We start from the raw sequence: 21,908 nt of genomic DNA, 5'->3' as shown, positions 1-21,908 counted from the left end.
GTAAATACAGCCTATGCAATCATTTAGAAGCACTTAGTAGTGTGCCCAGCCTTGTGGCATCCTTCTGGTCTAGCACTACAGTAAATACAGGAAGCCTGAGCACAGGCCAAACACAGCCTCCTTGAATTTTGCTATTTTTAAGATTAAAAAAAACTCGGAATGAGTTTATCCTTCAGACACCTGAACACTCAACTTCTTCTCAAACTGAAAACAATTGCTAGTGTTTACCTTCAAGTACAGTCAGCTTTTAACATTGTTCTGTGCTTCCACTTTTTTATATAGTTGTTGAGGAGATGCTGCCAGTAGAAATGGGACTATGCCTCCTGAATGCAGCTTCTTAGATCAATACAAAGTGATCCGGGGCTGACTTTTGGAGCACAAGCGTTATAAGACTAATCTGCCTTGTTTCATCTTAGTTCTCTTGAATGACAGCTACCGAAAGTGTTTAAATTCCACTGAAAGTAACAAAACTCAGTATCTGGCTGAATTTTGTTCTCTACTGTAGAAGACAGAAGCATAAATTTAAACCTTTTAAGGGACAACTGCTTCAAGTGTGAATGAGTCCACGTTAAATTCTTACCTTTTCACTTTCTGTGTCCAGAGCTGATGTAGCTTCATCCAGAAGCAAAATACGAGGCTGTCTAACAAGGGCACGAGCTATTGCAATGCGCTGTTTCTGGCCACCAGAGAGCTGAGTTCCTTTGTCTCCTACTCTGGTGTTATATTTCTGTAAACAGGGTTTTGTTATTATGAAAAGTAGAACTGAGAAAGTTCTGAAATAGAGTTTGCTTGCAGAAAATAGGATAACCACTTCCATATACACAAAAAAGTTTAGGTTCAGAAGCTAAGAATGGGTTGAAGGAGAGTTAAACAACAAAAACATAGCTCTAAATGGCAGGATTAACCTCTCTTCTTGAAAACAGACGTTTGGGTCTTAAAAGTTATGCTTTAGTGTAGACAAGTCAACATATTTATGAGGAAGATGACTGTTGCAATGTGAGGCTCTTCCAGCCTCCTGGTTTCATTGCATTTGGGACAAAGATTGGTAGGAGGAAGGAAATTTGATTTTAACAGGCTATGCATAACAAAATAATTGAAACTCATTTTATTTATAACCAGCAGGTGATGCTCTCTGCATTATTTTAAAGTGAGGAAGGACGCAAGAGGGAGGGGATATGGGATGTAGGTATATGTATAGCTGATTCACTTTGTTATACAGCAGAAACTAACACACCATCGTAAAGCAACTATATGCCAATAAAGATGTTAAAAAAAATAAAATGTCGATTATGATAATATCCTTTTAAAAAAATAAAGTGAGGAAGGGAAGAAATTCTTGGGATGCTAGCCTTTTGTTGTCTGTTTTTATAAGACTATCTCCAAAGCTTCAATTTTAATGGATGCTAAGAAACTCTATTCGATATCTAACTTGAAAAGCGGAAATCTCGTGATTTACTTTTGTTTTCAGAGTTCTCCTGAAAATTTTCACATATTGTTTCCCAGAGTAGATAATGCTCACTAAGTATCCAATATGACAATAGGACAGGAATTAATAGGGTATGTAGGGGAGAGCAGAAATGTAATGTGTAACCTAAAAAAACCATATGATCTTTTTATTTTCAGGTCCTTGCCAGGCTGAAATGTTAGTCAAACTGTGGGCTCTGATTCTGACATCCAGAGTTTGACTTTAAAATTCATATTCCACTTCCTACACTGTTGGTGGGAATGTTAAGCTGGTGCAGCCACTATGCAAAACAGTATGGCGGTTCTCCAGAAACTAAAAATAGAATTACCGTATGATCCAGCAACTCCACTCCTGGGCATATATCCAGACAAAACTATAACTCAAAAAGATACATGCACCCCTATGTTCATAGCAGCACTATTCACAATAGCCAAGACATGGAAGCAACCTAAATGTCCATCGACAGATGAATAGATAAAGAATATGTGGTACATACATACAATGGAATATTACTCAGCCATAAAAAAGAACAAAATAATGCCATTTGCAGCAACATGGATGCAACTAGAGATTATCATACTAAGTGAAGTTAAGTCAGAAAGAGAAAGACAAATACCATTATGATATCACTTATACATTTCCGGAATCTAAAATATGACACAAATGAACCTGTCTACGAAACAGAAACAGACTCACAGACATAGAGAATAGACTTGTGGTTGCCAAGGGGGAAGTGGGGAGGGGAGGGACAGAGTGGGAGGCTGGGGTTAGCAGATGTAAGCTATTATATATGGAATGGATACACAACAAGGTCCTGCTGTATGGCACAGAGAACTATATTCAGTATCCTATGATAAAGCATAATGAAAAAGAATATTAAAAAAAAGAATGTGTGTGTGTGTATACATACATAGCTGAATCACTTTGCTGTACAGCACAAATTAACACAACATTATAAATCAACTATCCTTCAATTTAAAAAAAATTCATTCTATGTAGGGTTGCCCGTTTTTACTTGCTATTTCTGGCAACCTTAGTTCTATGGCACTCAGCATAGAGCTCTCCACCTGCAGGTGGAGTAAGCGAGCCCAGGGCAGGTTCCGGCAGATGCTAGCGACTGGCCCAGCCCAGAGCTACAGCCACCAGGGAGGCCAGAGCACTGGAGCAAGTCCCATGAGGGTGCAGAGGTTGCCAGGCTGCACTGCCACAGTATCGACCCTGTTGAGGCAGATAAAGGCAGGGCTGTACCCCTGAGAGGAGGAAACTAGACCAGCCCCCTGCAGGGTGAGGTAAATCCTAGTGCGAACCACTCAGGTGAAGAAGTAGGTCCTTGGACAGAAAATAGGACTTAAGTGGTTTTGCCTTCTCTTTCCAGGTCTAGACACTGAGGAAAAGACTTATGATGTCTACAGCTGTGCTCTGTTTTTATAAGGAATTCAGAAGCCATCTGGGGGACAACAGCCCAGGGAAGGCTTCAATAATCAGCCCTACAAGCAGAGGTTGGGGTGCATGGAATGTGCAATGGTGACAGATGACACTCCAATGGCTCAGCCTTACTCAGAGCCTTCTTTCTGGCCCGGGGCCAGTTCCCTGGCCTGGCCCGACTCCACAGAGGGAGGTTTGAGGCTTGGGGGAGAGCGGCAAGGTGGTGGAAGGAAGGAAGGTTGGGAGAGAAACGGTGGGGGAGGGTCACTCTTGCTTCTGTGGTCCCTGCACCCAGGGACCTCCCAGGCATATGTATTTTTCGGTCAGGCTGCTCACAGGGAGTGAGTCGGGTGATCAGGTAAACATCACATCCACTGGGGATGGGAAGTGCAGGCAGATGCTTGTATGCAGGTGGACGTGTGTTTTAGTTGCTCATTTCACCTTTGGGATCCAGCCCTTTTGAAGTCACAAGCATAGGCCAGGGGGGCTGCCACAGGCTCCCAGGCACCTTATTTGGACAGAGACTTACATCAGGCAGCGTCTCGACGAAGGGGTGTATGTTGGCCTCCTTGGCTGCCTGCACAATCTCCTCCTGTGACACGACCCGGCTGTTGTCCCCATAGGCGATGTTCTCGCCGATGCTGCAGTCAAAGAGGATGGGCTCCTGGGACACGATGCCCATGTGTGCTCGGAGCCACTGGACATTCAGGTGCTTTATTTCCTTGCCGTCAATTAGCTGAAAACAAGAGATCACAGATCATCTTCAGAACCAGCACATTTTTTGAATTTAGCAAAATTAATATCGTTATTTCATACATTAAGACTGCCAAGTTATTATGGGACTTTTATTGTTGTTTTCAGTTTGGATTGTCAAGGTTAACTGAATAAGGTCATAACTGTATGCTTTGAGGAACCATCATATTTCTTCTGTTTCAACCCTATGCATGTGGTAGGCAGAATAATGCACCTCTCCCCGATCCAAGACATCCATGTTCTCGTTCATGAAACCTGCGAATGTTATTCACAAGTGCAGATGGAATTATGATGTAAGGTTGCTCATCAGCTGATCTCAAAATGACGAGGTTACCTTAGATTATCCAGGTGGACCCAACATAATCATAAGGGTCCTTAACTGTGCAAGAGCGGGGCAGGAGAGTGTGTATCACAGAGGAGCAACATGAGAAAGACTCAACCGGTCACTGCCGGCTTTGAAGATGCAGGAAGGGGCCACGGGCTAGAAAAGGTAAGAAAGCAGATTCTCCCCTAGAGCCTCTAGAAGGCACAGAGCCCCGCTGACACCATGACCTTAGCCCAGTGAGATCCACTTCGGACATATGACCTCCAGAATTTGTTAAGATAAATTTGTGCTGTTTTATCCCACTAAATTTGCTGTAATTTGTTATAGCTGCCACAGGAAACTAATAAAATGCATTCTAATTCTGGGATGTATTCTGGCATCCTTATTCTTATGTACTGATTTTTCACAGGAAAAGTAGCCACCATTAGATTGGAAATAACTAACTGCTATACCATAGAACAGGTTTGTAGGTCACATTTCTGATCTGACCTGTTAGTTAGGATCAAGTTTTTGAGGACTTAAATGAAAGAGAAGTGAGCGTCGGAAGGTGGCTGTTATATCTCTAAATCGTTATTGATCTTAGGAATGTGAATTAATGTCTCTTAGTTTCTTTTTGTGTAAACTGGGAATGATAATTCCTAAAGTCACAGAATTGAGGATTAAATGAAGTCATGTATGAACTCTACTGAGCACAGTGCTGGGCACAGGGTATGTGAAGGACTGTCTGCGACTTGGATCTGACTCAAAGGAGCTGGAGGGAGAGGCTGCCCTTTCTCTAGTGAACTGTCTCCCCTTGGATTATCCTGCAGAAGCCTGGGGCGTACCCATACAGCCTGGCCGATAATAATCCTTGCTCTCTGATGCAGATGTGTCTGCCCCAAAGACCTACTTTGCAAGAGAACGCTGGCATTCAAGTGAGAGTTGTTCATCCTCGCTGAAGAAGACATCAGTGACTCAGCTTCGAGCTTTTATAATAGTGGTGATGAGTATGTTCTGAGCTATATATACACTTTGAATCCTGTGTACCTGGCTGGGTGCCTCTGGGAGACAGCTGGCCAGGGGTAGGGTACAGTCTTTGCTGCAGGAAGACAGCTTCTGTTTGTGAAGCTGGTAGGTGCAAGGATGGATGGAAAACACACCCATGACCTTATTAGTACCAAGCCCAGTTGCCATGGAGACTATTCCAAGCATCTATGCTCCAGGCTCCCTCACAGTGTTAAGTGAAGGTGGAAAGTAGAGAGTGAAGAGAGGCAGGAAAAACCATACAAGGATGTGGCGAAACAACAGATTTTGTTAGATGAAACAGTGTGAAAAACGGAAATCTGAGGAAAGAAAGAGTAGTTTTTTTAAAAAACTTTTTTCCAGGCTTATACCCCTGGGAGAAAAAATAGACACCGTCAAACGAATACAGTCAGACAAATATGAGTGATCCCAGCAAGTTTTAATGAGTTTCTCCATCACACTGCATACAAGAAGACGTTTGGGCCTCCTCAGCCCCACACTACACACAGCAACTACAAACTATTTAAAACCTGTGCTTGCTAAAGAATCCTTTCCTTAGGGGAAACACGTTTAGAAGACCAAATATAAAAAGATCAGTGCAGAGCTTCTTTGGCTGAGGCATGGGTGGCCGTCTGAGGGAAGACCAAGGAAGTCCAGGGCGTCAGTGAACACTGCTCAAAAGATACTGGTCCTGGGACTTCCCTGGCAGTCCAGTGGTTAAGACTCCGTCTGCACTTCCAATGCAGGGGCTGTAGGTTTGATCCCTGGTTGGGGAACTAAGATCCCACATGCTGTGTGGCACGGCGGAATAAAAAAAAAAAAAGAAAAAAAAAATACTGGCCTAAATAAAAACTTAAAGTAACACACTGACAATAACAATTGAAGGCCAAAAAACAAACAAACAAACAAAAACAATGAAAGGCTAAATTAAAATGATGAGCTATCTCTATTTTAAACTTAAATCTACTACCTGATTTCAGTAGCACAATCAAATGTTAAATATGTATTGTCCTGCTGTATGTATTTACTCTGAAACGGTAATCACAGATAAAATATTGAGCATTGACTACATTATAGGTCCTGTTGTAAGTACACCTCATGCCCTCTCTCGTTTAATATTCACGACAACGCTCGCGAGGTAAATGCGAGTTTGATCCCCATTTTACCGATGAGGACATGAGCAGAGTTAAGTCACTTGTGCAAGGTCACACTCTTAGTGATGGAGGGAGCTTGGATCGGACCTACACACTACAGGTTGGATTTTAGCAACACAGTGTCTCAGAATTGACAAATACTTTCTGTCTTCCCTCAAAAGAGCAGTGTCTCCATCTTAGCCCAGGCACCCACTGGGCAATACCCAGACAACAGGCTGCTAACTGTGTCCTAAGGGGGAGAGAGGACTCTGGTGGCAGTGCATAGCATGGGCTGGCAAGGGAAGAAAGGAAAGGTCAGGGGAAGACTCAAACCAGAATGAGTCTCAGTGAAGCTAATGAACTTAAGATTCAAGGACACCCATTTGCAGGCAAATGCTGGGAGTTGAACGGTGCTCTGGATGGGAGAGCACCCAGGTCTTCTGGGTCAGCATTTAGGATAACCTGCCTAAAAAGGAGAGGGACCAGAATCTTTAAGGTTTCAATATTTTGTTGTGAATTTTTCTCATTTGAAGGAAATATTCACTTTCGTATCTAATTGTGTGTTCATAACTTTGTATTCTTTCAAGTAGAGTCCCTGAAATTGTACAACTTTCAGGCCCCACCAAACTTGGAAACTCCACTCTCTGAACAATTCCATAGCTTGGTTTTGCAAGACTCGCCACAATTTGATCTAAACCTTTTAAAGTTAACAGTTCAGAGGTTCTCCACCTCTGGTTGGCATCAGCATCACCTGGGAAAAATCATAAAAATGAAAAGGCTGGGCCCTGACCTTCGTAAATAAGCCGGGGTGGCTGTGTTCTCTATTAGCTCTCTAGGCCATTATGATCCGCGCCAGCTTGAGAACCTCCACTCAGGTCAATGTTTCTCAGAGTGTGATTCGAGGCTCGTTGACGGTCATGAGGATTTCCCGACCTCCTCAGGGTCAAGTCCTTGCTTCAAATGATCATTATGATCAAATGATGCTCAAATGCATAGACTCATTTTTTACGGCAACAAGAACTAACCATGGGACTTCCTTGGCGGTCCAGCAGTTAAGACTCCATGCGCTTCGGGACTTCCCTGGTGGCACAGTGGATAAGACTCCAAACTCCCAATGCAGGGGGCCTGGGTTCGATCCCTGGTCAGGGAACTAAATCCCACACGCATGCCACAACTAAGGAGCTGGCCTGCCGCAACTCAGGAGCCCACATGCCACAACTAAGAAGACTGAATGCTGCAACTAAGGAGCTGGCAAGCTGCAATTAAGGAGCCCACCTGCCACAACTAAGACCCGGTGCAACCAACCAAATAAATAAATAAATAAATATTTTAAAAAAAGACTCCAAGCTTGCACTGCAAGGGGTGTGGGTTCAATCCCTGGTGGGGGAACTAAGATCCTGCATGCCACGAGGTGTGGCAAAAAAAAAGAAAAAAAAGAAAAAAAAAAAAGAACTAATCACTAATAACCTATTAACTGAGTTATTCAGGGTCACTAATTGACATTTATAAACAAAACTTGGCACATTTACTAATGTTTATCGAGGGCACTTCCACTAAGAAGTCTGGCTGCTGTGGAGCCCTTGGCAGTATTTCAAAGCTCTAGTGTAAATGCACAGGAGCAGATCATCGTATTCCCTGCATTGGAGGAGGACACTTTGTTTTCAGGGCATGATCAGTGTTGTCTTGAGATGGTTACTGTCCTATACACTCAGCATTCATTTCCATATCCTTCTGTGTCTGTCCTTCCACATATCAAGGGAGTGGAGGACTAGTAACTGTTTCCCAGGCTCGCTTCTGGTTCTAGAAGTAACTGAGGTTCTACCGGTGAGATGCAGTGTGCAAAATCTGGGAGACAGAGGCCGTGGTAAACTAACACCTGTGTTCCGGCAGAAGGGAGTTTTTACAACACCCAGACTCTGGTCTTGTGTCTTCAGGTTTGGAGCAGCTGTGACACTGGCATAATTTCCTACAACCTCCTGGCCACAGGACCCCAGCTGAGATGCTGTGATTTGAATGTTGGGAGCGCTGACTTTTACTTCCACTCTTCCAGCCCATCCAGTGATTCTGTAAGCACCGAATTCCCCTTACTGAATATGTATCTGCTTGAAATACCGAGAGCAGTTTCTGTTTCCTACACTGAACCATAACTGATATGGTCCATGTTTTAAATTTCGCTCCCCTTGTGCTTATGAACATGGAGAATAATCATTCATTTCTTTACTTTCTTCTTGTCTAATTACTGCACGTATGTTTACCATTGTTGTTTTCAACTCCAACACTATAAACAGCAAGTGTTTTTTCCCACTACAGTGACTGTGAGTGTAGTAAGGGTGGGGGGGGATTCTTTTGGTCTTTCCTAAGTGGGTTATAATAAAAAAAGTTTGAGAACCATTACTCTAATTAAATCTGCTATTTCAGCCAAACTGGCCTATATGCTACATTGGGAACAAATCAATCATCAGCCACAGCTCACATTATATCTTTCATCGAACGATGTCTTGATTGCTCATCCTTACAGCTTTATGCAACCAGCTCTAGTTATCCCTCAAGAACTAGCTCTAGGCCTATCTTCTTCTTTAACAGAACTCATGGAAGGATATGTCCCATCTCTTCAGTTGAAATCTCTGAGGACAGACACCATCCCCTATAACTCATTAGAGCTCAACATTTAACACACTGCTTAAGAAATGTCTCTTACGGACCACAATCAGTGGCTGAGAGCTAAAACTTCCTCCTCTGATTGCTTCATGTGTCAGCAAGGTTTCCACTGAGAGTTCTCTGTCCAAACTTTAACCACAAAATTGAAGCATGAAGTCAGAATTCACAGAAGATATAAAACAAGGTAGTACAAATAAGGAACAAAGCTTAAGGAAGAACAAAGTTTCCACAACTGTCAAAGAATGGACTGAGTAAAGGCATAACTGTCTGTGAATACAATAAGAAATATTTATGATAACTGTGATTACCGTGGGGAAGTGAAAAGGACCCTGGCCTACAGGGTGAAAATTCTATTTTCACGTCAATCATTAACGCAAGTAGGGCCCATATAGAGCTGGCAGGCATCGGTCTGACTATACAAAGTAGGTGTCCATCCTGGATGGGCAGTGACCAGGCCCATTCCAGTTGTTGAATATTTTGAATATCACCTCTGAGTCTGACTAGTAACTCAGTGCCTACATAATGAAAATGTTTTCCTCTAAATTCCATTCCTACCTAGTTTGATTCTTTTCCTAGTCCCCATTATAGTCATTTAAAAATCCACCTAGAAACAAATGACAATGAAAACACGATGATCCAAAACCTATGGGATGCAGCAATAGCAATTCTAAGAGGGAAGTTTATAACAATACAATGCTACCTCAAGAAACAAGAAACATCTCAAATAAACAACCTAAACTTGCACCTAAAGCAATTAGAGAAAGAAGAATTAAACAAACCCAAATTCGCAGAAGGAAAGAAATCATAAAGATCAGATCAGAAATAAATGCAAAAGAAATGAAGGAAACAAGAGCAAAGATCAGTAAAACTAAAAGCTGGTTTTTTTAGAAGAGAAACAAAATTGAAAAACTACTAGCCAGACTCATCAAGAAAAAAAGGGAGAAGATGCAAATCAATAGAATTAGAAATGAAAAAGGAGAAGTAACAACTGACACTGCAGAAATACAAAGGATCATGAGAGATAACTACAAGCAACTGTATGCTAATAAAAGCAACAACCTGGAAGAAATGGACAAATTCTTAAAAAAGCTCAAACTTCCAAGACTGAACCAGGAAGAAATAGAAAATATAAACGGACCAATCATAAGCTCTGAAATTGAGACTCTGAATTAAAATCTTCCAACAAACAAAAGCCCAGGACCAGATGGCTTCACAGGCAAATTCTATCAAACATTCAGAGAAGATCTAACACCTATTCTTATCAAACTCTTCCAAAGTATAGCAGAGGGAGGAACACTACCAAACTCATTCTACAAAGCCAGCATCACCCTGATATGAAAACCAAAGATGTCACAAAGAAAAAAAACTACAGGCCAATATCCCTGATGAACAAAGATGCAAAAATCCTCAACAAAATACTAGCAAACAGAATCCAACAGCACATTAAAAGGATCATACACTAGGGGGCTCCCCTGGTGGCACAGTGGTTGAGAGTCTGCCTGCCAATGCAGGGGACACGGGTTTGTGCCCCAGTCCTGGAAGATCCCACATACCGCGAAGTGGCTAGACCCGTGAGCCATGGCCGCTGAGCCTGCGCATCCGGAGCCTGTGCTCCGCAACAGGAGAGGCCACAACAGTGACAGGCCCACATACCGCAAAAAAAAAAAAAAGGATCATACACCATGATCAAGTGGGGTTTATCCCAGAAAAAAAAAAAAAAAAAAAAAAATCCACTACTCCTGGGAGTTCCCTGGCGGTCCAGTGGTTAGGACTTCGCACTTTCACTGCCATGGCCTGGGTTCAATCCCTTGTTGGGGAACTAAGATCCCACAAGCTGTACAATACGGCCAAAAAACAATAACAGTAATAAAATGTCACTACTCCCTTCAAGACTCCTATCTCATTCCCAGTACCTAAGACAGTCCCTGACAGGAACTCACTGACAGTTTATTGAAAGTTGCATGAATAAATGCGACACTTCACTTACTCTTTTAGTTCAGGAAACAAAAGAGAATCCCTCTATGTTCTTTATCTGTTTCCCAAATTTGTTGATCTCGCTTTTTTTTTTTTTTTCCTTAGAAGGTGTTTGAATTCCCTCTCTCCATCAATGGTTTTATCTCATCCTCAGCCATAAAAATGTTCAAGATTCCCCATGTTAAACATTTCCCTGGGCTCTGCCTCCCCACTTTTATTTTCCTTTCCTTCTCCTTTGATCTTCTAGCTAGTCTACACTTCGCTCAGTCTCCATTTCCCCTCCTGACCACACCCCAGCCATGCTCAACTGTTTCCTACCACCATCACTTCACTGAGAAGACTGTGAAATGTCAGAAGCAGCCCATTAATTGCCAAATGCTCCCATGTGTTTTCAGTCTCCGTCTTACCCCATCTCTCCATGGCATCTGTCAGTGCCGACTACCTTCTCCTTGTTGAAACCTTTCCCACCCCTGGCTTCCACCTTACTAGTCTCTCTCAGCACCCCTCCTCTGTCTTTCTGGCTTTGTTTCCTGCATCTGCGCGTGTAAACTGAGACCTAACCAAGGGAAGGGGGATGGCTGGTAAAAAGGCTGCTTGCAGAGGAAGGTAGAGTAGCAGGGTTGAGGGAAGGGCTGGAGAAGTTGGCTGGGGCAGTGGACACAGCTTGGAGACTACACCTAGGATGTCAGACTTTAAGTGAGACCGTTGTTTAAAAGTTTGTAAAGCCATGGCTTATAGTTGATAATTAAATACATCTAGGCAGGGGTTTCCCTGGCAGTCCAGTGGTTGACACCTTGCCTTCCAGTGCGGGTTTGATCCCTGGTCAGGGAGCTGGGATCCCACATGCCACACGGCTGAAAGGCCAAAGCATGGAACAGAGGTAATATTGTAACAAATTCAATAAAGACTTTGAAAATAGTCCACATCAAAAAAAAAATCTGAAAAAAAAATACATCTAGGCATTTAGAAGATGAAAAAACAAATAAGCTGAATAAGAAAGTGTACTCAGAAGGACCTAGAGATTATGACACTAAGTGAAGTAAGTCAGACAGAGAAAGACAAATATCATATAATATAACTTATATGTTCAAACTCAAAAAATAATACAAATGAACTTATTTACAAAACAGAAATAGACTCACAGACATAGAAAGCAAACTTAGGGTTACCAAAGGGGAAACATGGCAGGGAGGAATAAATTATGAGCCTGGGATTAACATACACACATTACTATATATAAAATAGATAACCAACAAGGACCTACTGTATATGTTCCCTATAGTATAAGGAATTCTACTCAGTATTCTGTAATAACCTATACAGGTAAAGAATCTGAAAATGAATGAATATATGTATATGTATAACTCAATCACTTTGCTGAGTGATTTACAATACTGTAAATCAACTCTACTCCAATAAAACTTTTTTAAAAAGCAAAAAAAGTGTGCTCACCACTGTTCCAGCCAAGGGGTCGTAGAACCGCTCCAGGAGCTGGACCACCGTGCTCTTCCCACAGCCGCTGCTGCCCACCAGGGCCAGCGTCTGGCCCTTCTTTACCTCGAGGCTCAGCCCCTGAAGCACTGGGATGTCTGGTCGAGTGGGATAGTTGAACACGACTTCATTAAATGTCACATTTCCTTCCACTGTATTCTAAAATCAGAACAATAACCATAAATCTGATTGCTGCAATCCTGAAAATTCACAATAGCCAACCCTCTCTCCCACGAGGTATCAGAAGGTAGTGAACTTGTACTACAGTCAGCCTTCATTTGTAACTGCTAAAATGTAATACATAAGATCTAAAAGGGTCAGTGTTTTCATAGCATGTCTCGTTAACACAATACAAATGTGAAAACTCAAATCTGTTCCCCAAGAATAGGGTAACCTACATATAATAAAACCTGATTAGCAGGATTTGTGTATAAAATGGGCAGTATTTCTACATCCGTGTGGCTTTGTTCTACAAAAGTACTAGACGTTAACGTGTATTATCAGCATTTACTAAAATGAACTAAAATGACAGAGAAACTTTCATTTTATTACCAGCAAATAAAAAAAGCACAGATTTTATTAAACTTCCACTTAGAATACTAAAATTCATCAGTTAGGAGCAGATCATATAATCAAAACATCAAACTGACCGGCTTTAGGCCTTCTGTGCTGTAGCTGTCAATCACAGGGGTTTTTTCAATGATCATGATGACGTGGGCTGCTGACACTTTGGCCTTGGCATAGTCAGGAGCAAATGAACTGACCTGTCCCACAGCCATCGCGCCAAAGACAATGGCTGAGAACACTCTGCCAATGACAAAGACAAAACGTGCAAAGAGTTAGGACTGCAGTGCTAGAAAGGTGACACTCCTACACCCAGAGAGCACTGTCTCAGTCACAATACGTTAGTCAAAAAGTTTAAAAAAAAAAACCAAACACTTTTCCTTAAAAGTTCATATCGTTGTAACTGACTGGTTGTAAATTGACCCCATGTTTCATCTCTCTCTGTGTCCTCACCTTCTTGTAAGTGACTTTGCAGCTCCTCCACTGAAGGAGCTGTTTTCCTACCCTTTGAATCTGGGTTGGCTTTGGAATTTGCTTTAGCCAACAGGATATGGAGGAAGTGACTGTTGCCAGGTCCAAGCCTATGACTCAGGGGGCTGTGCATGTTTCTCTCTCTCCCCGCCACTACCACAAGCCCACCTAGCTGCTGGAGGACAAGGCACAGACAGAAGAGTGCCGTGGACCCCAGCCAAGCAGCCTGTTACCCACTGCACACAAGAGCGAGCCCAGCTGAGATCCGCTATGCCCAGATCAGCAGAACTGCCCAGCTAACCCCCAAACTTAAGGGCAAAAATAAATGTTTATTATCGTGTGTCACTGGGGGGTAGTGGGTGGTTGTCATGCAGCGTTATTTGTGGCAATCAATTAACGGATATAGGCGTTCTGCTGGATTACATCAGATTCTTAGAAAACCTGTGAACTGTACCGCAGAGAGTTCCTTAAAGAGCCAGATATCATGTTGCTTGCAAGATGCATCGACATTCTTTTTTTCTTTTTTGCCCATGCCACACGGCTTGCAGGTTCTTAGTTCCCCCACCAGGGATCAAACCCAGGCCACCACACTGAAAGCGCCAGCTCCTAACCACTGGGCCGCCAGGGAATTCCCTGCATCGGCATTCTTAATCTATGACATGGGAGTCATAGCAGCTTAAAGTTGGGAAGGACTTCACAGAATGTAAAGTCCAGCTCTCAATGCTTGTGCCAGGGCACCTCCCCTAAGCTAGCTTCCATCCTTGGTTTTAGGACGGAGGAAGTTTGATTGAGGAAGTCTATTGTTAAAAACTTCCTTTTCAAACCAAGAAAAATGTACACCCTTTTGCAGAATACATCCCTTCAAAGTATTGGAATATTATTTTCAAAACCCTTTGCATCTTTGGTAACTCCCTTCACTTTCAACATTTCAGCTGCCCTTCCCTGGACACGTTTATCAAAATGCCTTTTTTAAACAGTGGGCTGGGAACTGACATAATATTAGGAATCTCCCAGAATAATGCCATGAGTCCATCAGGTCCATTCATTTGGACTCTATTCCTGAGTTAATGGAGCACACAGTGTTTTTTTCTTTTTCCTTTTTAATAGCTCTAAATAAATCACACAGATGGTTCATCTTGGGCTTGTTATCATTTAGACCTGTGGAATCTGTTTAAAATGGACTGCTCTTCAGCCAGGTCTCCCCTATCCCTTACTTGGAAGATGCATTTTCCGAATCTGAAAGTCCAAGAGTCAGCAATTTCCATCAATTGAATACCTTAACCTTGGAGTAAAGCAATATATCAAATAATTATCTAATCAAAGCACCAATGCCAATGATGCCTGGTTTTGATCTTTTGGTTACAGTTATAAACAGCACCTGCATATCAATTATCAGAAAGATGTTAAGTGGAAATTTTAAATCTTCTGTTGGAGTCATCCTGAGAAAACTGTAATGCACGCACAAGTCAATGTCTAAATAGGATGGAAATATTATACTAACACATATTCCCAGGCTTCGATGATGCTGCTTTAAATGTAAAACTGTATCACCACTAATTATGGTATGGTATCAAAGGGCAGCTCAGCCATCACCAAACCTAGACACTAAGAAAAATTACACGTATTTTTCACTACCAAACTACATATTTTAGTGTTTGAGAAATATAAGTTAAGTCCAGGTCTGTCTTCTCCAGACTGAGGTACAATTTTCTGCATTCACAGTGATGGAGCAGATACTCCAATCGAGCTTTCCTTTGTCATTTCTGCATTTCTCCAGCTCTTACCTTCTAACTGCTTTTCTCTTATGAAAGAAAGCAAATTTATCCTGGAATCTTCCGGGGCTCTCAGAACTCACTGCTCCACACCCATTCTTTGGCCACCCTGTTTAGGATCCTTTAAAAGGAACCAGGTACTTGGCCCTGGGTTAGGCTTCTTCCCAAACACCCAGGCCTTCTGGAAACTCCTCATTGAATCACCACCCCAGCTAGCCATGGATTCAACGTCAAATGTGTGAGTCAGCATCGGGGAGAACGGTAGACACAGATTCCCCAAATGAAATGAGATGCTTCCAGGATAATACATGGAGACTCAGAGGCAAAATGCCATCTTCTGAATCACCAAAACCTCTTCATGAAGCTTCACAGTAAGGTTTTCTATCCAGGCATGAAACGTGCGCCTTGGTTTGATTTCTAGAGTTAACTGTGAAGACGACCCCCATACTTACAAGAGAACATCCTGAAAGTCCATGATGCCATGTCCCACCAAGTAGGCGCCAAAACGGAAACAGCCAGCATAAGAAAAATACATCATTGCCTGGGTGACGGAAAATGTGATTCCAAAGATGTGTGCTTTCCTCAAAGAGTTTCTGAAAAGAAGACATTCTGAAACTTACTTGACTTTCAATTCTCAGTCCTTAAAACGTAACATTTCATGGGTTAGCAATGGGGTATGGAGGTGTAGCAGACAACAATGGGTTTCGTCTCCAAAACACTAAGTTTGGTCCTCACATCACCACTTGTGAGAATTTAGGAAAATGGCTAGTCTCTGAATCTTAGTGTCTTCATCTTTAATGGAGAATTAACCACACCTCAAAGCACTGAGGTCAAGTTAAAATAAGCCAAAGACAACAAGAAGAGTTTGTTAGGGATTAATAAATTCCTTCCCTTTCCCCCACCCATGGACATATAATACATACGTACTCTATAGTAAACGTTCATTCAACACACGTTGACCCAACACCACAAGCTGGAGGGACCATGAAGGGCCAACACAAAGGAACCAGGCATGTTCTTGCTCTTGGGGACCCAGGAGTCAAGCTGGATTGTTATTTATGCAATGGAAGTACCTTATGAATCATGTGGTAAAGGAAGAAAGGAGAAGCACTAACCCTCTAAGGGAGTTAGAGAAGGCTCTGCAAAGGAGTTAACACGTGGTGTTATTTTTTAATTTATTTTTTACATCTTTATTAGAGTATAATTGCTTTACAATGGTGTGTTAGTTTCTGCTTTATAACAAAGTGAATACATATACATATACATATATCCCCATACCTCCTCCCTTTTGCGTCTCCCTCCCTCCCAACCTCCCTATCCCACCCCTCTAGGTGGTCACAAAGCACCGAGCTGATCTCCCTGTGCTTTGCGGCTGCTTCCCACTAGCTAGCTATTTTACGTTTGGTAGTGTATATGTCCATGCCACTCTCTCACTTTGTCCCAGCTTACCCATCCCCCTCCCCATATCCTCAAGTCCGTTCTCTAGTAGGTCTGTGTCTTTATTCCTGTCTTACACCTAGGTTCTTCATGACATTTTTTTTCTTAAATTCCATATATATGTGTTAGCATACGGTATTTGTCTTTCTCTTTCTGACTTACCGCACTCTGTATGACAAGCTCTAGGTCTATCCACCTCATTACAAATAGCTCACCTTCGTTTCTTTTTATGGCTAAGTAATATTCCATTGTGTATATGTGCCACATCTTCTTCATCCATTCATCCGACGATGGACACTTAGATTGTTTCCATCTCCTCGCTATTGTAAATAGAGCTACAATGAACATTTTGGTACATGACTCTTTTTGAATTATGGTTTTCTCAGGGTAAATGCCCAGTAGTGGGATTGCTGGGTCATATGGTAGTTCTATTTGTAGTTTTTTAAGGAACCTCCATATTGTTCTCTATAGTGGCTGCATCAATTTACATTCCCATCAACAGTGCAAGAGGGTTCCCTTTTCTCCACACCCTCTCCAGCATTTATTGTTTATAGATTTTTTGATGATGGCCATTCTGACCGGTGTGAGATGATATCTCATTGTAGTTTTGACTAGCATTTCTCTAACGATTAATGAAGTTGAGCATTCTTTCATGTGTTTGTTGGCAGTCTGTATATCTTCTGTGGAGAAATGTCTATTTAGGTCTTCTGCCCATTTTTGGATTGGGTTGTTTGTTTTTTTGTTATTGAGCTGCTTATAAATTTTGGAGATTAATCCTTTGTCAGTTGCTTCATTAGCAAACATTGTCTCCCATTCTGAGGGTTGTCTTTTGGTCTTGCTTATGGTTTCCTTTGCCGTGCAAAAGCTTTGAAGTTTCATTAGATCCCATTTGTTTATTTTTGTTTTTATTTCCATTTCTCTAGGAGGTGAGTCAAAAAGGATCTTGCTGTGATTTATGTCATAGAGTGTTCTGTCTATGTTTTCCTCTAAGAGTTTGATAGCTTCTGGCCTTACATTTAGGTCTTTAATCCATTTTGAGCTTATTTTTGTGTATGGTGTTAGGGAGTGATCTAATCTCATACTTTTACATGTACCTGTCCAGTTTTCCCAGCACCACTTACTGAAGAGGCTGTCCTTTCTCCACTGTACATTCCTGCCCCCTGTATCAAAGATAAGGTGACCATATGTGCATGGGTTTATCTCTGGGCTTTCTATCCTGTTCCACTGATCTATCTTTCTGTTTTAGCACCAGTACCATACTGTCTTGATTACTGTAGCTTTGTAGTAAAGCCTGAAGTCAGGGAGCCTGATGCCTCCAGCTCCGTTTTTCGTTCTCAAGATTGCTTTGGCTATTCAGGGTCTTTTGTGTTTCCATACAAATTGTGAAATTTTTTGTTCTAGTTCTGTGAAAAATGCCAGTGGTAGTTTGATAGGGATTGCATTGAATCTATAGATTGCTTTGGGAAGTAGAGTCATTTTCACAATGTTGATTCTTCCAATCCAAGAACATGGTATATCTCTCCATCTGTTTGTATCATCTTTAATTTCTTTCATCAGTGTCTTATAATTTTCTGCATACAGGTCTTTTGTCTCCTTAGGTAGGTTTATTCCTAGATATTTTATTCTTTTTGTTGCAATGGTAAATGGGAGTGTTTTCTTGATTTCACTTTCAGATTTTTCATCATTAGTATATAGGAATGCCAGAGATTTCTGTGCATTAATTTTGTATCCTGCTACTTTACCAAATTCATTGATTAGCTCTAGTAGTTTTCTGGTAGCATCTTTAGGATTCTCTATGTATAGTATCATGTCATCTGCAAACAGTGACAGCTTTACTTCTTCTTTTCCGATTTGGATTCCTTTTATTTCCTTTTCTTCTCTGATTGCTGTGGCTAAAACTTCCAAAACTATGTTGAATAAGAGTGGTGAGAGTGGGCAACCTTGTCTTGTTCCTGACCTTAGTGGAAATGCTTTCAGTTTTTCGCCATTGAGGATGATGTTGGCTGTGGGCTTGTCATATACGGCCTTTATTATGTTGAGGAAAGTTCCCTCTATGCCTACTTTCTGCAGGGTTTTTATCATAAATAGGTGTTGAATTTTGTCAAAAGCTTTCTCTGCAACTATTGAGATGATCATATGGTTTTTATCCTTCAATTTGTTAATATGGTTTATTACACTGATTGTTTTCCTTATATTGAAGAATCCTTGCATTCCTGAAATAAACCCCACTTGATCATGGTGTATGATCCTTTTAATGTGCTGTTGGATTCTGTTCGCTAGTATTTTGTTGAGGATTTTTGCATCTATGTTCATCAGTGATATTGGCCTGTAGTTTTCTTTCTTTGTGACATCCTTGTATGGTTTTGGTATCAAGGTGATGGTGGCATCGTAGAATGAGTTTGGGAGTGTTCCTCCCTCTGCTATAGTTTGGAAGAGTTTGAGAAGAATAGGTGTTAGCTCTTCTCTAAATGTTTGATAGAATTCGCCTGTGAAGCCATCTGGTCCTGGGCTTTTGTTTGTTGGAAGATTTTTAATCACAGTTTCAGTTTCAGTGCTTGTGATTGGTCTGTTCATATTTTCTATTTCTTCCTGATTCAGTCTTGGCAGGTTGTGCATTTCTGAAAATTTGTCCATTTCTTCCAGGTTATCCATTTTATTGGCATAGAGTTGCTTGTAGTAATCCCTCATGATTTTTTTATTTCTGCAGTGTCAGTTGTTACTTCTCCTTTTTCATTTCTGATTCTATTGATTTGAGTCTTCTCCCTTTTTTTCTTGATGAGTCTGGCTAATGGTTTATCAATTTTGTTTATCTTCTCAAAGAACCAGCTTTTAGTTTTATTGATCTTTGCTATTGTTTCCTTCATTTCTTTTTCATTTTTATTTCTGATCTGATTTTTATGATTTCTTTCCTTCTGCTAACTTTGGGTTTTTTTGGTTCTCATTTCTCTCATTGCTTTAGGTGCAAGGTTAGGTTGTTTATTCGAGATGTTTCCTGTTTCTTAAGGTAGGATTGTACTGCTATAAACTTCCCTTAGAACTGCTTTTGCCGCATCCCATAGGTTTTGGGTCGTCGTGTCTCCGTTGTCACTTGTTTCCAGGTATTTTTTTATTTCCTCTTTGATTTCTTCAGTGATCACTTCGTTATTAAGTAGTGTATTGTTTAGCCTCCATGTGTTTGTATTTTTTGCAGATCTTTTCCTGTAACTGATATCTAGTCTCATAGCGTTGTGGTTGGAAGACATACTTGATAAAATTTCAATTTTCTTAAATTTACCAAGGTTTGATTTGTGACCTAAGATATGATCTATCCTGGAGAATGTTCCATGAGCACTTGAGAAAAATGTGTATTCTGTTGTTTTTGGATGGAATGTCTTATAAATATCAATTAAGCCCATCTTGTTTAATGTATCATTTAAAGCTTGTGTTTCCTTATTTATTTTCATTTTGGATGATGTGTCCATTGGTGAAAGTGGGGTGTTAAAGTCCCCTACTATGAATGTGTTACTGTCGATTTCCCCTTTTATGGCTGTTAGTATTTGCCTTATGTATTGAGGTGCTCCTATGTTGGGTGCATAAATATTTACAATTGTTATAACTTTTTCTTGGATCGATCCCTTGATCATTATGTAGTGTCCTTCTTTGTCTCTTGTGATAGTCCTTATTTTAAAGTCTATTTTGTCTGATATGAGAATTGCTACTCCAGCTTTCTTCTGGTTTCCATTTGCATGGAATATCTTTTTCCATCCCCTTACTTTCAGTCTGTATGTGTCTCTAGGTCTGAAGTGGGTCTCTTGTAGACAGCATATATATGGGTCTTGTTTTTGTATTCATTCAGCCAATCTGTGTCTTTTGGTGGGAACTTTTAGACCATTTACATTTAAGGTAATTATCAATATGTATGTTCCTATTACCATTTTCTAAATTGTTTTGGGTTCGTTATTGTAGGTCTTTTCCTTCTCTTGTGTTTCTTGCCTAGAGAAGTTCCTTTAGCATTTGTTGTAAAGCTGGTTTGGTGGTGCTGAACTCTCTCAGCTTTTGCTTGTCTGTAAAGGTTTTAATTTCTCCATCAAATCTGAATGAGATCCTTGCTGGGTAATCTTCGTTGCAAGTTTTTCTCCTTCATCACTTTAAATATGTCCTGCCAGTCCCTTCTGGCTTGCAGAGTTTCGGCTGAAAAATCAGCTCTTAACCTTACGGGGATTCCCTTGTGTGTTATTTGTTGTTTTTCCCTTGCTGCTTTTAATATATTTTCTTTGTATTTAATTTTTGACAGTTTGATTAATATGTCTTGGCATATTTCTCCTTGGATTTATCCTATATGGGACTCTGTGCTTCCTGAACCCTATTAACTATTTTCTTTCCCATATTAGGGAAGTTTTCAACTATAATCTCTTCAAATATTTTCTCAGTCCCTTTCTTTTTCTCTTCTTCTTCTGGAACTCCTATAATTGGAATGTTGGCACGTTTAATGTTGTCCCAGAGGTCTCTGAGACTGTCCTCAGTTCTTTTCATTCTTTTTTCTTTTTTCTGCTCTGCAGTAGTTATTTCCACTATTTTATCTTCCAGGTCACTTATCCGTTCTTCTGCCTCAGTTATTCTGCTATTGATTCCATCTAGAGTATTTTTAATTTCATTTATTGTGTTGTTCATTGTTGTTTGTTTCACCTTTAGTTCTTTTAGGTCTTTGTTAAATGTTTCTTGCATTTTGTCTATTATATTTCAAAGATTTTGGATCATCTTTACTATCATTATTCTGAATTCTTTTGCAGGTAGACTGCCTATTTCCTCTTCATTTGTTAGGTCTGCTGGGTTTTTATCTTGCTCCTTCATCTGCGGTATGTTTTTCTGTCTTCTCATTTTGCTTATCTTACTGTGTTTGGGGTCTCCTTTTTGCAGGCTACAGGTTCATAGTTCCTGTTGTTTTTGGTGTCTGTCCTCAGTGTCTAAGGTTGGTTCCGTGGGTTGTGTAGGCTTCCTGGTGGAGGGGACTAGTGCCTGTGTTCTGGTGGATGAGGCTGGATCTTGTCTTTCTGGTGGACAGATCCACGTCTGGTGGTGTGTTTTGGGGTGTCTGTGGTCTTAGTATGATTTTAGGCAGCCTCTCTGCTAATGGGTGGGGTTGTGTTCCTGTCTTGCTAGCTGTTTGGCATAGGGTGTCCAGCACTGTAGCTTGCTGGTCGTTGAGTGAAGCTGGGTGTTGGTGTTGAGATGGAGATCTCTGGGAGATTTTCGCCATTTGATATTATGTGGAGTGGGGAGGTCTCTTGTGGACCAGTGTCCTGAAGTTGGCTCTCCCACCTCCAAGGCACACCACTGACTCCTGGCTGCAGCACCAAGAGCCTTTCATCCACACGGCTCAGAATAAAAGGGAGAAAAAGTAGAGAGAAAGAATTAGTAGAAGTAGAAAGAAAGAAAGGAGGGAGGGAGGGAGAGAGGAA

The 21,908-nt window shown here is 41.2% G+C and overlaps 1 protein-coding gene across 1 annotated transcript in view; it reads right to left on the bottom strand.

Annotated features, from left to right (window-relative positions):
- ABCB1 (ATP binding cassette subfamily B member 1) overlaps nt 1-21,908 on the bottom strand; it is a 117,356-nt gene that overhangs the window by 415 nt on the left and 95,033 nt on the right. The window contains exons 22-26 of the mRNA XM_007447479.1: nt 15,486-15,626; nt 12,877-13,033; nt 12,188-12,385; nt 3,420-3,626; nt 581-727 (exon numbers count right to left, since the gene is read on the bottom strand). Coding sequence (XP_007447541.1) covers nt 581-727; nt 3,420-3,626; nt 12,188-12,385; nt 12,877-13,033; nt 15,486-15,626 — 850 coding nt within the window. The remainder of the gene's footprint in view (nt 1-580; nt 728-3,419; nt 3,627-12,187; nt 12,386-12,876; nt 13,034-15,485; nt 15,627-21,908) is intronic.

Source organism: Lipotes vexillifer, unplaced genomic scaffold, assembly GCF_000442215.2.
Source record: "Lipotes vexillifer unplaced genomic scaffold, Lipotes_vexillifer_v1.1 scaffold474, whole genome shotgun sequence".
NCBI classification, from domain to species: domain Eukaryota; kingdom Metazoa; phylum Chordata; class Mammalia; order Artiodactyla; family Lipotidae; genus Lipotes; species Lipotes vexillifer.
Note: the sequence above shows the minus strand (reverse complement) of the source record. Positions and strands in the feature narration are given on the sequence as shown.